This window comes from Abramis brama (assembly GCF_963993115.1).
Source record: "Abramis brama genome assembly, chromosome: 16".
Classification (NCBI taxonomy): domain Eukaryota; kingdom Metazoa; phylum Chordata; class Actinopteri; order Cypriniformes; family Leuciscidae; genus Abramis; species Abramis brama.
This window is the reverse complement of record NC_139978.1, coordinates 23,022,660-23,039,455: the sequence shown is the minus strand read 5'-3', so window position 1 is coordinate 23,039,455 and position 16,796 is coordinate 23,022,660. Positions and strand designations below refer to the sequence as shown.

General features: G+C 40.4%; 1 protein-coding gene across 1 annotated transcript in view; it reads right to left on the bottom strand.

Annotated features, from left to right (window-relative positions):
* Positions 1-11,086, bottom strand: part of opn7c (opsin 7, group member c) — a 14,579-nt gene extending 3,493 nt beyond the window's left edge. Inside the window, exons 1-3 of the mRNA XM_084138754.1 lie at positions 10,811-11,086; positions 3,486-3,573; positions 580-742 (exon numbers count right to left, since the gene is read on the bottom strand). Coding sequence (XP_083994880.1) covers positions 580-742; positions 3,486-3,573 — 251 coding nt within the window. The 5' untranslated portion in view covers positions 10,811-11,086. The remainder of the gene's footprint in view (positions 1-579; positions 743-3,485; positions 3,574-10,810) is intronic.
* Positions 11,087-16,796: the final 5,710 nt, after the last annotated feature.

The following is a 16,796-nucleotide window of genomic DNA, read 5'->3' as shown; positions in this document are numbered from 1 at the left end:
GAACTCTGAAATACCTTTTATCTTTATTTTTACTTTAGAACCATGATTACTTATCTGAAAAGTACATCAAACTGTTTTAGGCATTTGCAAATAAAAAAAAATGAGAAAGCAGTGAAGCTTTGAAAACCGTAGCTTGCCAAGCTACAAGATCATGAAAGTAGCATGCTATACTCCAAGCTAAGATTAACTAACTACATTAACACTAATTAAGATAACAATATACTTTTGCATAACTATATTTTTACCCTTTATCTGGCACAAAAAATAGCATAAAATATAACTGACAAACACCAAATTATAAAACACAAGTTAAAACCAATCGGAGCATTTACTTTATTTCACTTTGAAAAGACGAATGGGTTCAAAAGTTCAAACGAGTCATTGAATCGTTTATTTGACCAGTGCACTTCTGAATTTATTTTCGAACATGTTCTCTAAAATGACTTCTAAATGCTTCATGAGAAAGATGGGCAGAGTGCATTTATGTCTTTTTATATAAATACTTTTATAAATGTCATCTCTGATATTTTACAATAAAAAACATAAACATTTTTGGTAAAGCGTGAAGCAGGATCTCACCTGTGTGCTAGAGCAGATGGAATGGCCAAAGGAAACAGCGACAGGGTCATCCCTAGATCACTCACAGACAAGTTCACGACAAAAAACTCTGCTGGCTTCAGAGATGACCTCTTACGGTAGGCTACAAACAACAGCATGCCATTTCCCACAAGCGACAATACACCTGGTAGAGAAAGAGAGAGCTATCCATCTGCTCAAGTCTATTCATCTTTTCATCAAAGTAGCTACTGAATTTGTACAGCTTTATTGAAGATGTGCCACTGACTGTGTGACATCTCCATCCCATTGCTGACAAACCTGATTTTGATCCTAAAGCTTAGATATGCTAAGAAACCCTGCAAGGTCTGTCTCAAGGTAGTCAAGAATAACAATGAGGTCCTTGATTCTTTTTGAAGTTAAATCAACCAATGACATAGCTTTAATTATCCACGCAATTTATCTGCCACTTCGGAGGTATAATTAAATTTGTTGCTTCTTTAATGTCGAGCAGACCAGAACTATCGCACGCATTCGCATGTGTTACATCCATTCAACTGGTAAGGCTGGTTTCACAGACAAGGCTTAAGCCTTTGAGCTGTCTGAACTGAGAGAAACTTGCACTAACATATCTTAAAATATGTCAGTACCATTGTTTTTCCCAAGATGCACAAGATGATTTTTTTTCTAAGGCACGTTAATAAAAGCTACTTAAAAGTCTGAATTGAATTAAGGCCTTATCCTGGCTTAATCTAAGCCTTGCCTGTGAAACCGGGCCACAAAGTTCTTCCTGACATATTTTTTAAACAGATTTTTCAAGAATCTGTACTTTATCAGATTATGTATCACTTCACTACATTCCAAACAATAATATTTGACTGTTTAATTAAATTCATTTCATTAAAACATATCGTTCCTCATTATTTTGAAGTAAAGAAATCGACACCTGCTCCAAGACACAATTACAAATCATTCTGTTGAGTCATTTCTTTTCAGTGATATTTTTTTTTACACACAACCTTTCTTTGTTGCAAAATACGTGACGATTCTGAATAATGGGTTTATTTTGCAATAACGATCGTACATTACTTCACTACATGGTAGGGGTGTGACGAGATCTCGTGTTAAGAGATCTCGCGAGATTAAAACGCGACGAGATTTCTCGTCGAGGTGAAACTTTGTCTCGTGAGTTGTTGTGATGTCAGTGTGATGGAGCGTGAGGGTGAAATTAGTATTGAAGATGCCCCTGCCACTTTTAAATCATTTGTGTGCCGGGCCAATCACACACACACTCCGCGCACACACACACACTCACTGTCCCTCGCTCACTCACTCACTCGCGCGCGAACACACACACACGCTCACTGGCGCGCGCGCACACGCACACTCACTGTTGCTCGCACTCTTACTCACTCTCGCTCACACTCAACCCGTCGTGGAGGACCGTTAAAATTAAACATGCTAGTCTTTCTGTCATGATGTCCTGAAGCATCGCAGACGCGTAGGTTGTCGCCCACTATGACACACTATTCGAAATGAAACGATCGAATCTTGCGTCCCGACGCCCGTTGTCCTTTACGAATCTCCACGAAACGGATCGTGCCAAAATCGCGCTAAAATTGTGTAATCTGAACCAGGCAGGTAATAAACATTTGACCTATCGCGCAAAGAACCTATTAAAGCACTAAGACATGGGAACAGTATAGCTAACATTCACATATCACAAGTCATATCGACATCTTATTGCACATCGCAGCTTTTCCTCATATCGTGCAGCCCTAGTTACTGCCCAAAGGTCTCAACTGCTGCCAGAAATCGTCGACATGCTTAAATTCTTGAAAAGGAACATGACCATAATCTTAGTCTGTTCTGTGTAGTTAATTGATCTCTTTTTCATGCTTGAAGAAAAAAATTGTTTCTGTTTGAACTTGTAGTTTTGAGAGAGCAGTACTTTGATTATGGATACACAATTACTGTTTGCATTTAAAGTGTTATTTCAGTTATTTATATTTATTTTATTTATACTGTTTTATTTTTCTTTATGTTCGATTTGTGGAAAGGAGTTAGATTTCTCATGTGAAATCGTACAGGGGAGAAGCCAGACAGTAGAGTTTATAGCAAAACATTTTGCAGTGTTTGCATGTCCTTTACTGCATAGAATTCATTAAAATAGAAGTAAAATAACATTCATTACAAGTTGATTTCAAAATGAACCTAAATTGTTTTGCATTTTGTGATTTTCAGTTGAATAAAAGACTATTTTCCATTCATATATTTCATCATTGAGGATTTCTTAAAAATTGTGTAAAAATCTCGTCTTGTCTCGTTCTCGTGAACCCAATCTCGTGTCTCGTCTCGTCTCGTGGAGTAAGCGTCTCGTCACACCCCTACTACATGGCATAGAAAAATAATAAATACATAGACATCAAATATTCATTTGATATTATTAATGATATTAATTGAATATGATATTAAATATTAATTTTAAATTGAGTTTATTATGTGAGCAGACAGATTGTGGAGTACAAGAGACACAAAAATATATACAATTCAGTGATCATTATAGGCTTAAATATATTTCATCGCAGAATGCCATAATAACACTCCTATAAACGTAACCAGATATGCTTTTGTCTCATTTCTCATGTCTCAAGTGTGAGCCACCCCAATCATTTTCCCAAACTAATTATAGACCCTATCTTTGGCCATCTCAGGAAATCATTTTAAAATATATATTTGATCATCCTCAGGACAATTTGGCCTAGGTGGACACAAGCAAGGTATAAGAAACCGAAGGAGGTTAATGACAGCTGAACCATTTCAATTATTCATAAGGAATAAAGATATGCAAAGTCATTGAGGCATTTTTTGCTTAAACCACATATGAAGATGAAGAGGATGCCAGAACGCTATGGTGGTTGTGGACTCACAGAACACTGTATAAAATGTTGCCATGAGGACGTCGTGCTGTCTGGAGATTGTGGATACGAACAGGGCTGTTTCTGACACATTGCCCATCTGTGGGGAAGAAAGAAAGAGAGCTGTCAGATAGGTTCCAAACAGAACTTCAAATGCATCTCTGTTCTCCGACACATTGGCTTTTTTTCTTGCATGGAACACAAAAAGAAGAATGTCCATGCATCATGTCATTTTTTTTGTAAGTCTGACTTACAAACTTCAACAATTTGCTAAAAGTTACTCAGAGATGTTTCATATTCTAATTCATGTTCAACTTTGTTTTTCCTGGAAAAGTTGTGTGTGTTGGGGGGGGGGGGGTCCTCCTCTTTCTCTTACTCTCTTCTTGACACACTTGTCACTCTTTTAATTATCTGACAGATCTGCTCAACACTTAATGCTGAGTCAATTAACATTTGGCTGAATTTAGAACTGAATTTAGAGCTTTCATAGCAGCAGGCAAGTTGCCAGAATTAGTGAGTCATTTGGTTCTGTTTGACAGTGAGACGGACTAATTAAACAGACTGGTAAACTTTAATTCTGTGAACAATTGTATTTAATATGATTTAGTCTTTTTGTCTTTTAGCTGGTGTCTTGTGTACCATCACTTTATGTGTGACACGTCACGCATGATAATTGTACAAGTTTTATTTGGTTGTAATTCATTAATCCTTTGTGGCTAGTATAGTTATATTATAATTGATGATATCAATAATCATCCATCTGATCCATCTGATCCATCTGGAGTTTTTACTTTAGGACTGGCATGGTAGCAAATGTTTCAAATAATCCTCAAAATGTGTATTGTCTTCCTTATTTTCTCCCTAATCTGTTTCTGATCAGTTCTCCAGTTATTTTAGTTTGGATACATTTGACCGAAAGCCTCTAAACTAAAAGCCTAGCTGGATTTTGCTTTCAACCATTTTTGTCTCATCATTTACAGTATACATTTTCTTTCTCGCTGGCTAGGGTCCTTGATTAAAGCAGACAGCTCTTTTTTAATGAACCTGCCAGCTGCTTTTAAACCATATAAACACACGTCTAGATTCCATTTCTGTGAAAAATTCACAACATCTTCTGCTGCCATGTCATTTGTTAACTCGAAGCCAGACTTGATAATTGATAATTGTGTCAATGTTCCTCTCCTCTCCTCACATTTCATGTTTTTTTTGCATTTTTCATAACTTTTTGGTGTCCTTATGAGTCAAGTCAAGTCACCTTCATTTATATAACATTTTTAACGATATGAATTGTTTCAAAGCAGCTTTACAGTGATAATAGGAAATTACAGTAACAGGGATTGTTTTGGCTTTATAGCAGCTCTAGGATAAAGTTATTGTCCAGCTAAAGTTAGTTTTGATTGATTGATTCACTTCCGTTGCAAAGATCATTAGTTATTAACTTATAGGGGCCACTAACACTTATAGAACACCGTTCTAACAGAAAACGTACTTGGTTACTAACGTAACCTCGGTTCCCTGAGAGTAAGGGAACGAGTATTGCGTAGCTATATGCTTTGGGAAAACTCCTTTTCTCGAGAATATTGAAGCCTTTATTTTAAAACGCAGTGCAGCTGCACAGCAAGCACAGAGAAGAGCTGACTAGCGCGCTAGCAGGAACCTCTAAGTTATAAAATCTTACAAATGTGGATGGCGAGGACCATCCAGCCGCCGCACAGATGTCTTCAATTGGTATACCACTGGACCAGGCCCAAGATGGGGCGATGCCTCTCGTGGAATGAGCTCTAACGCCAATGGGGCAAGGAAGGCCCATAGAAGCATAGGCTAAAGCGATAGCGTCTACTATCCATTGTGATAGTCTCTGCTTGGTGATCGGAAGCCCTTTGGTGCGGCCACTGAAGCATATGAAGAGCTGTTCTGACTCCCTGAACGGGGCAGAACGCTCTAAATAGACTCTAAGGGCCCTAACAGGGCAGAGTAGAGACACATCTCTATCTTCTTCCGAAGGAGTAGAGCTGATAGAGGAATGACCTGAGCTCTGAACGGAGACGAGAGCACTTTGGGAACATAGCCATGCCTGGGCCTGAGGACAACTTTGGAGTCGTTGGGCCCGAACTCAAGGCAGGAAGCACTCACAGAGAGCGCCTGTAAATCACCCACTCGCTTGACTGATGCTAGGGCTAGTAGAAGTGCGGTTTTCAGTGAAAGAGGCTTTAGATCAGCTGACTGAAGTGGCTCGAAAGGGGGTCCCTTCTGGGTCCTGAGGATCGTGGAAAGGTCCCAGGCCGGTATAAAAGGGGGTCGAGGCGGGTTCAGCCTCCTGGCCCCTTTGAGGAAATGCACAACGAGGTCATTCCTTCCCAGTGACTGGTCGACCACAGGAGCGTGGCCGCCACATATACTTTGAGCATGGAGGGGGTTCGACCCGCGTCCAGCAGCTCTTGGAGAAAAGAAAGTACCAGTGGTACTTCACTTGAATAAGGGTCAAGGTCCCAGGCTGCGCACCAGTTGGTGAACATTGACCATTTCAGGGCATAGAGGCATCTAGCTGACGGTGCTCTAGCTTTAGTGATGGTGTTTAAGACCTTTTCCGGGAGGCTCCTGGGTACCCGTTGAGGGGCCATACGTGGATGGCCCACAAGTCGGGACGGGGATGCCAGATCGTCCCGTTCTCCTGCATGAGGAGGTTCCTCCTCAGCGGTATAGGCCAAGGAGCTGTTTCCAGCAGATGCGCCAACTTGGGGAACCAGACCTGGGTCTTCCAGAGAGGGGCTATTAGGAGGACAGTACTCTTGCTTTTCCTGATCCGTTCGATGACCTGAGGGAGTATCGAGACGGGGGCTGAGGGGGCTGAGGGCGGCTGGGCCAGTTGTGGGCCAGTGCGTCCCTGTCTTTGGAAAAGAAGATTGGGCATTGAGAGTTGCCTTCTGATGCGAAGAGGTTGACCTCTGTCTCGCCGAAAACACTCCTCGACCAGAGGCCGAAAATGAGCCTGCCCTCGAACAGGGCTGTTGAAATCACCTTCCTCCTCGAGACCACTCCCATGTTCACGCCCGATTGGTACCAGTCGGCTACTTTCCAAGGAGCCAGGGCTCTGATACAGTTGTGGTTCACTTTGATGCGCAACGCCACACACAAGCTGGTACTCGGGGCTTTAGCCAGCACTGCATGGGACGCATGTGCAGTAGGCCCAGTTGGAGTACTGACGATGCTGAGGCCATAAGGCTCAGAATCCTCTGAAATGTTCTTAGGGTCGTGTGAAAGCCCGCCCTGAACGAAGCTGCTAGCTGTTGAATGGAGAGAGCACGGTCTGGCGTGAGCCATGCTCTCATCTGAACCGAGTCGATAACTGTTCTCAGGAAGGTTACACTTTGGCTGGGAGACAGTACACTCTTGAAAAAATTGATTCTGAGCCCAAGGCATTGCAAATGGCTGAGAAGCCAGGATCTGTGGGTCAGTAATTAAGCCTCTGATTGGGCCAGAACGAGCCAATCGTCGAGGTAATTCAGAATGCGCATTCCCCGCTGTCTCAGGGGGGAAAGAGCTGCGTCCATGCACTTCGTAAATGTACGAGGTGCCAGAGACAGGCCGAATGGCAGGACTGTATATTGATAAACCTGCCCCTCAAAGGCGAATCTCAAGAATGGCTTGTGATGGGGGGCTATCTGGATATGAAAGTAAGCGTTTTTCAGATCCACTGACAAAAACCAATCCCCCGGGCGAATTTGCGCATGGATTTGTTTGGTTGTCAACATCCTGAATGGCCGTCTCATGAGGGACTTGTACAGGTGTCTGAGGTCTAGTATTAGCCTGAGGCCGCCATCCTTCTTTGGAACGAGGAAGTAGCGGCTGTACAAGCCTGACTTGCTCAGTGACAGGGGAACAGTTTCTACAGCTCCTTTTGCCAAAAGGTTTGATACTTCTGTGCAAAGGACGTGAGCCACGGAGTGAGTAACATCATTTTATTGTGTTCATTACCCATTCGGACACATGGGGGATGGCTGGGGGTTGAATGAAGTCTGGGGGCGGGCAGCCATGCAAAGGGGACCCGGCCACCCAGATGTTGTGAGTTGGAAAAATGCTATTTTTGTGCTCTGTTTGGGTCGCTGATAAAACAGCGTTTGTTTGCAAGGGTGCGTGTTTTAGAGCGGGCCCATTGACTGCAGTATGAACATCTCCAGTCACCTGAACTGAAGAGGGGACTGGGAGAAGTGTGCGAGCTCTTTTTGAGGGTGGTCCAGCCGCAGCGGGACTCAAACCCTCCCTTTTCCTTCCTGTTGTGCGACTAGGAAGGCTTTCGAGGCTCAGGGTCCAACACAATCTTGGGTCGGGGCCCCTGACGCTCCAGGAACGGGTAGCACTTTGCTGACTGCGGGCGCCGGTGAGTTTCAGCCGCTGGGCGGGTCTGAGAAACCGGTGGCTTTGCTGGCTGAGAGGGCGGTGCTTTCTTGTGGCGACCTGAGGCCAAACTGGAGCGTTTCGGCAAGAAGTGACGCATGGCCTGCAATGCCTTCTGTGCTTTGGTGAAGCGCTCTGAGAAGCCCTTCACAGCAGGACCAAAGAGGCCAGTGTTAGAGACTGGAGAGTCCAGAAAAGCAGTTTTGTCTGCGTCCTTAATCTCTGTCAGGTTTAGCCAGAGGTGGCGCTCTAGCACAGTCAAACTGGTCATGCTCCTTCCAATAGCCCGGGTGGTGGTTTTAGTGGTACACAGGGCTAGATCAGTGGCGCTGCGCAGGTCCCTAAAAGCCTCAGGGTTAGGTCCAGACTCGTCCATGGAACGGTTCAGCTTAGCTTGGAACCCCTGGAGGACCGCCATGGTGTGCAGGGCCGATGCAGCTTGGCCAGCGGCGGTGTAAGCTCGGCCGGCGAGAGCTGAAGTGACTCTGCAGGGTTTCGATGGATGAACTGCCCTGGATCTCCATCCAATAGCAGTGGACGGGCAGAGGTGAGTGACCACTGCTTCCCCTGGGGGGGGGCAGCTTCTCGTATCCCTTCTCCTCAGCGCCGTCAACGGTGGAGAGCGTTGCGGAGGTGGATGTTCTCAGGTGGGCCGAGTAGGGGGCGCACCATGATTTAGTTAGCTCGGCGTGTACCTCAGGAAAGAACGACACTGGTCTTTGATGAGCTGCCTGGTGGCGCCCCGGCAGGAACCATTCGCCGAGCCGGCTCTTAGCGGGCTCCTGAGGTGAAGATCAATCGAGCCCGAGGTCTTCAACGGCTTTAGTGAGGACGAGGAGGAGCCCTGAGTTCAAACTCGCCCTCGCGCCTACTTCACTGGACTGAGATGAGGGGGCGGGGTCAGCCAAGCCCACCTAATCCTCGCACTCGGATGCAGCCAAAGACAGGCTGTCATCTTCCTCCTCCACCGAAAGAGACGAGGCCTGCCACTTGCGGAGAGGGGCGCTGGTCCGTCTGAGTGAACAGAACAGGTGAAGGGGTCTCCGCTGGAGAGAGTGAGGCACGTAGGGACGTGGCCGGCTCGCTCAACTCAATTCGCCCAGGCATCCTCTGGCCCCGCCGTTTCTTCCTCCGCGGTTCGAGGAGGGCGGGAAATGGGAGAGCACAAGGGGTGGGGTCGCCCTCTGAGAAGAGAGCTAGCCGCGAGCGCAGCATGGAGATCAACATACTCTCACAGTGAGAGCAGCCGCCTTTGCCGAGCGCAGCTTCCACATTGTGACTGCATGATACACAATCCAGACGTGGCATTTGAAACAACGCCAGTGTTTTGAAATTTGCTCTTTTAACAGTGCATGTTGCGGCGGCGCAAACCTACGTAACCTCTGCGCAAACCTCTGCGCAAACATGCAGCACATGCGCATCACGTGTTCAGACCATGTATGCGTGTTTGAGTATATATATGTGTATATATGTGTAAATCAACCCTCAACAAACTACTTGTCTGGCCTTAAAAATTTATAATACAGAATTATTTATCGCGTCCGCGTAGCCACGCAGTGACTCTGTACTGATAAAACGACAACGTTTTATCTGTACAGAGGTAAAGGGAAGGGAAGGAGGCCTAGGCCAAAGATATGTGTTTTTAGTCTAGATTTGAACTGACAGAGTGTGTCTGCTTCCCGGACAATGTTAGGATGACTGTTCCAAAGTTTTGGTGCTAAATAGGAAAAGACTCTACCGCCAGCAGTCGATTTTATGAGCAGGGTCTCCTCTCTTAATAAGAACTACCTTTAAAAGGTGTCGTGGTTTTGCCAGTCTCCATCGTCACCCAGCACTCACAATCTCCTGAATATTAACCAGTCACATCTGTTCACAATCACCTCACCAAAATTACCAGCACTATAAGAGCACTCACTTCTTACTCCCTCATTGTCTGGTCTCCAATGTGGATGATGACTCAAAACCTGAAAGACTTTTTAAACATTTTAAATATATTATTAAAATATATTGGTGTTAATTATTATTATCAATATTTATTTATTTGAGATATATGAGATGTATGCATCCGTATGTAATCAAACATGTTAAGTTTTTTTTGCAACATGTTTCAGCTATGTCAACATTCCAGTTTATCTCATAGGCTAATTCACAGCCTCCTTTTGACCCATTTATGTTCTTACATAGTGACTGAGTGTGTGAACAGTTAAAATGAAATAGAAAAAAATATGGGTTTCCAATATCAAAACATCTGTATTAACAGAAATCAGTTTCATTCACAGAGTACCTCAAATAGCCTTAATAACAGCAAAGGTGAAATAAAATGACAGTTTTCCTATTTGGACAATACAACCAAGTAACATAAAAAACAGCAACTAAAATAAAGATATTTACATTTAAAAAAACATTTAGCACAAAACCGTCAAACATTCTTTAGCAGCAAACCTTCAGGAACATTAAAAAAATCTCTGCTCTCTGTTCCAACTTGACACTCTTGATACTTGCCACAGAATAACAGTGAACCCAGTTTAGTGAGACCTATTTTAGGCGGCCCTAAACCATATCCACTCAATCACAAACTCTAGACAGAAGGTAAGTTACTCTAAAAAAGTAATTAAGTTATTACTAATTAATCTTCAACAGTGTAATTAGATTACTCTCTCTAAAAAGTATTGCATTATTTATTACTAATTACTTTCTAAATCCCATTTCAAACTCGACCAGTTGAAAAATACAAGGATAGACATGAAACTGCTCTTTTAATTCTTTCAAATAAATATTATAAAATTGCATAAATTATACTTGAACTGACCAAAGTATTTAAAGGGAGAAGGTTACATTAAAAGCATACATAGATCCTTACTCAAGGGGAAAGTAAAATAAAATGTAGTAATTAATTACTTAGTAGGCCTAATGCAGTACACCCAACACTGGACATAACTTACCTTTCAGGACAGAGTTTGAGCTTGACTACCCACATGGAGTCCAGGTAGAATCCAAAGTACAGCAAAACTCACAAACAGAATGATGGACAGTTCATGACTGAGAGATACTGGAAGACATAAAAGAGGTGCATCCCCAAATTTGGAGAGCTTGAGCTCCGGTGCTCTGCGCTGGAGGATCAGCAGGCGAATGGCAGTCAGTGTGCTTTGACAGTGAGCAAGACACAGTACTGAGGTCTGATGTCGCTTAGAAAGCACACGCGCTACTGGTCCTTTTATTTTTCCTCCCCCCTCTCCCTCTCCCTCTCCCTCTCCCTCTCTCCCTCTCCCTCTCCCTCTCCCTCTCTCCCTCTCTCTTTCTCTCTCTCTCTCTCGCTCTGCCCTTGTTTTCTATTATCCCTGTCCCCTTGTTTTTGACCCTCTTCTCCACTCCAATTTTATGGCCACTCTCTCTCTCTCTCTCTCTCTCTCTCTCTCTCTCTAAATCGCTCTCTCTATTTCTTTACTTCATTGAAACAAACATTTTCCTCACACCTAGAGACCCCTCTCATTTGTCTGATTGTTTGGAAATTGTATTTTTATAGGTTCCATACTGTAAAAGTGGTGTGTAATAACATTTTGATCCAGTCATCCATTAATTTGCCTATTTTGTGATATCTTTCTGTTGCTTTTCATATAAGAAATGTGATGACCGTGATGACATTTTTTTTCTGGCCAAAGGCTTCTAAGAATTATTCTGCATCAACCTGCTGCTGAACAACAAGAAGACAAACTGTCACATTGGATTCTGTCACTTTTCTTGTCAGTTCTTTGAATCATACATTTGAGAAATCTTGTACATTTTCGGACTGCTGTTTTGTTTTTTTCAGTTAAAAGTTATTTTTAGAGTGAACAAAAAATTTGAATATAACAGATCGTTTAATTTCCTCAATGCATTTGACTAAGTATTTCAATCACCAGACAGACACACACCGCTGCTTGCAAAATCATCAGTGATGCGATTAGCTTCCGGAAAAAAACATTGTTCATCAAGACAATCCAAATGTGTTCTGGGCGTTCTTTTGATCTGACATCCATGCTTCAAAGCAATCCGTCTCAATGCAACCCATGTATTTTTAATTGAATCTGAAATGCGGTGGAGACTACAGCAAGAAAACAGCCACAGAAGTGCTTTAGAAATTCTGGGAAATTATGCATATTATAGCATAACTTCATAATCCTTCAGAAACATGCATGTTGTCAGGGTTATGTTTAGTTTGTTTGTGTTTTAGTTTTTGCTTTTTGCTTGCCTGCCTGCCTGCCTGTCTGTCTGTTTTCCTTGTATTGTTGCCTTGACTATACTTATTAGTTCACACCTGTTCTATGTTTCCTTAATCAGCCCCTTGTGTATTTACGGCTCGGTATGGCTCACTTTTGGGGGGTTTTCCACTGTGTACAGAACCTGGTACTTTTTTTAGTACCACCTCGGTTGAGCCGATGCTAAAATGTGATTTATTCACAAACACAACTATGTTGTGCGGAGACTTTCTTTGGAACTATTGTCGTTTGCAGAGAAAAAATAGACAATCTGGCAATATCACACAAGCAGGATAAACTAAAACTATTTTTTTTAAACGTTTTTGGCACTTAAACTAAAGCTGAAATAAAGTAAAATACAAATATTAGATTTAAAAAAAACTTTTGAAAACAAATTCATTAAAGAAATAAGAAATGTTACCTTAGCAACTAACTGACTTATAAATAAGTTTATGTTGAAGAACTAAAATTACTAAATTTTAAAAATGCTTAAAAAAACTAAAAAATTTACTAAAGCATAGAAATATAAAAAAATACAATTACAAAGAAACCGAAAATATAAAAATAAAAGCTATATGTATTACACACGAGACGCATACGAAAGCTTTATTACTACACGAGACTATAAAAAATAACTCATTTATTGATTCAATTTCACCTAACATGTCTGAGCCCAACAGCAATGACTGGTACTGAAATTGAAACTGGTACTGAAAGTTTGTGCGACTGTGAGAGCAACTGTGCCTGTGGCCTCAGCGTATGTCTGTGCACAATTTTTTCCTTTTACCTTTTAAATTTCTCCTCAAAGTCAGTAGGTGAAAATAAGGTATCCCACTGTAACTGCAGGTTAAACAGACCGACTGCATGAAGACAAGAATAGCGAGGGAAAGCAAAGATGGGCAGATGGATTGAGGGGGGGAGGGCTGAAGGATTAGATGATATGGCAAGCAATGTTGCTTCAGGGTGATAGAGCAAAGTTTGTTCATCTGACTCAGCAGCAGCACACAATTTTGAGAGACACACATGATCCCATACACAGACATATTAAAAATTGATATTACCCCATTTTTCCCTGTAATTTTTTGTATATATATATATATACAGTATGTATGTGTGTGTGTTTGAGTGTGATTAATATTATAAATGTAAATATTACATGTAGGCTATATTGTATATATAGTGTTGTTAATAAATATACAATATAAATACTTTTTTATAATATAAATATATCAAATATCTTTCTCTATAACAACTAAATTTAAGATGTCTAATACAGTATTATATTCTATAACATTAAATTATAATTATTTATAATAAATATAAATATTTATGTTTTACTGAAATTCTAATGGAATTAATTACCCCTTATTAGATCTAATTCTGAGGCTAGTCATCCCGAAAATTGTCTTTTGTTTACAGGAGAAAGGAAACAGCATGATTTGTTTTTACTGATTATTAACCATCTCATGTAGCAGCAACCAGTACAACACAGGGGGAGATGATTCATTGTTAGGTTTTGATGTATATGCATGTCTGCATGGCTGTCTGGTACAATTTTGTTGAAAATTAAGATACTTTCTGTTACTGTTACAGTCCCGTCATGATGAGCAAGAACAGGACAGCTATTCCCTCAACTGAAAACCAGTTGAAATAAGTGTGCTTTTTGGCAACATGTTAGGCCAGCTGGTGAGCACCATCATTATGCTACAATGACAAAGATGGATGTTGTTTACACACACACACAAACACTTTGCCCACATTTCTCAAGTACTCTCTAGTGCCATCCACCTCATCTATTAATTTCATTCTGGCACCTGTTCTGGGAATATCAAAGAGATGATCAGCTCCACAGACTTTAAAATATCAGATATTCAGTACTCTCGAGTACTCAACCTATGGAGCTTATAATATGACAAAATAATTTGAATTTGAATTGTGTAAATTTGAATTATTTGCAAGTGTAATCTAACAAAATTGAATTTTAGGTGGTAGTTTAAATAGTTCTGAATTTGATTTTTTTGTCTAATGGACAATAGTCTAAAGAGTGGGTTGTTACTAAATGACATAAGTGATCATTTGCCAGTTTTTGTGATGTGTGTTTATGATCATGTGAAGTATAAGGGAGTTAATGAGATTAGTTACAGGAGAATTAGAACTGTTGAATCAATAAATACACTCAGAAGCGAATTACTTGCATATAATTGGAAAAAATTGTATGATGAGACTGATACCAATAATGCATACGCAACATTTCTGTTCACTTTTAAATCATTATATGATGAACACTGTCCTTTAAAACAATTTACCATAAAGCACAAATTTAAAGAGAGACCATGGATGACAAAAGGATTAAAAAATGCTTGCAAATAAAAGAACACCTTGTATAAAGAATTTATAAAACACAGAACAAAAGAAGCTGACAATAAATACAAAAGATATAAAAATAAATTAACCAGTATCATGAGGATAAGTAAGAAAGATTATTATAATAAAATATTAAATGATAATAAAAATGATATCAAGGGTATATGGAAAGTGCTAAATAATATTATAAGGAATGGACCAATGAATAAAAAATACCCTCAGTATTTTATAGATAATGAGAGGACTTTAAACAACATGAAAGATGTAGTCAATGGGTTTAATAATTTCTTTGTAAGTGTGGGAGCAAAGCTGGCCGATGTAATTAAAAATCCACAGACTGAAGGTGAGGTGGAGGCAGTGGATTATTTAGACAGTAACCCTAACTCTATGTTTTTGAAACCAGCTGAGGAAATTGAGATTATTGAAATTGTTAACAATTGTAAGAATAAAAAGTCAACAGACGTGAATGATATTGATATGGTTTTAATTAAGGATGTTATTGGTGCAATTGTTAAACCGTTAACTCATATTTATAATTTGTCTTTCAAAACAGGTGTATTCCCAAGCAATATGAAAATTGCTAAAATCATTCCACTATATAAATCTGGAGAGAGAAATCAATTCACGAATTATAGGCCATTGTCTTTACTCTCTCAGTTCTCTAAAATATTAGAAAAATTGTATGTAATTAGATTGGATAATTTTATTGAGAAGCATGAATTATTGGTTGATAGTCAGTATGGATTTAGGTCAAACAGATCTACATCAATGGCATTAATGGAGTTAATTGAAGACATTACCAGTGCTATAGATAACAAACAATATGCAGTGGGAGTATTTATTGATTTAAAAAAAGCTTTCGATACAATCGATCATGTTTGTTAATCAATAAACTGGAAAAGTATGGTATCAGAGGAGTTGCATTAGATTGGATGAAAAGTTACATAACTAACAGACAACAATTTGTTCAAATGGGGGATTACAGATCGGAGTGCTTGGGTATCTGTGGAGTACCACAGGGGTCAATATTGGGTCCAAAATTATTTATTATGTACATAAATGACATATGTAGGGTGACTAACCTCTTAAAATTTGTGATTTTTGCTGATGATACTAATATATTCTGTTCAGGGGAAAATCTGAAGCAGCTTTTGGAGCAGTGTTAATTTCGTTAACGAAAACTATGACGAAAAATGTTCGTTGACGACCTTTTTTCCCCTGACTAAGACAAGACGATGAGGACGACACCCACGTCATTAAACGATAACTGTGACTATCAACACATGCAATATCGTTGACGAAAAAAGACGAGACTGAAATGTGTTTAAACATTTTTAAACTTAACCAAAACCACTTGTTTGTGTCAAATAAAGGAGACGACAACACATTGACTGTTTTTTACAAGCGTTCATGCTTACGGTTGCCAGATTTTAATAATTAAATCCCCAGACAGAGTTTCTGTTAAAAGAACACGTTTTCTACCCGGTCTTTTCAATAGTATCTGGCAACCATGCGCGCGCGCTCTCTACACTGCTGAAGAAGCGCGGATGATTAATCTGAAAACAACACAGACAAGTAAGCTGGAGTTTAGCGATCTTCATTTGAGATTTTAAATTAAAGTGTCTTTCAGTCGGTCTGTGTTCTGCCACGAGCCGTTTGCGCTATCTGTGCTACTAAATCTGCGATCAAAATATAGGCTGATATCCAGTGTTTTTAATGTCGATCATATTATACGAGCAAGAATGCAATGTTTCCTTAATATCCACACGATTTCAAATGAGACATTGATTTTATACAACAGTTCAACAAACAGAAGGGTAACATTAAATTATTTACTACATTTAAAACAGTATTGTCATAGGATTATTGCTCTATTTTGCAACGAAAGCCACAGCAGAACTGCAGCACACAGCGGTGATTCGTGAACGATTCTGTGGCTTAGAATGAATCGTGAGATTCCTGACCCGTTCATAAAAATAGCAGCTTGCTTCCTTACTGAATGAATGACTCCATGACTCACTCATAAAGACAGTGACTTACTACTGGCTTTAATTTAATATTTTAAAAGTACCATCACTAAGTTTTTACCATCATTGCATATTTATTGAACATTGTTTAATTTAAAAATATATATATAAAAAAAATATTGTCCCTTAATGGAAAAAGTGTGACTGCAGTCTAAGTGGAAGAGAGGGGGTACCAGGGGGTAGGGCACTCTAAAAACCACTGAACTAAGGAAAAGGGGTAGCCTACGTAGAATTGCACAAGTGCTACTGCTAAAGAGTGCAATGTCAATACAGCCTGTTACCTTAATTTACATTTCTCATAA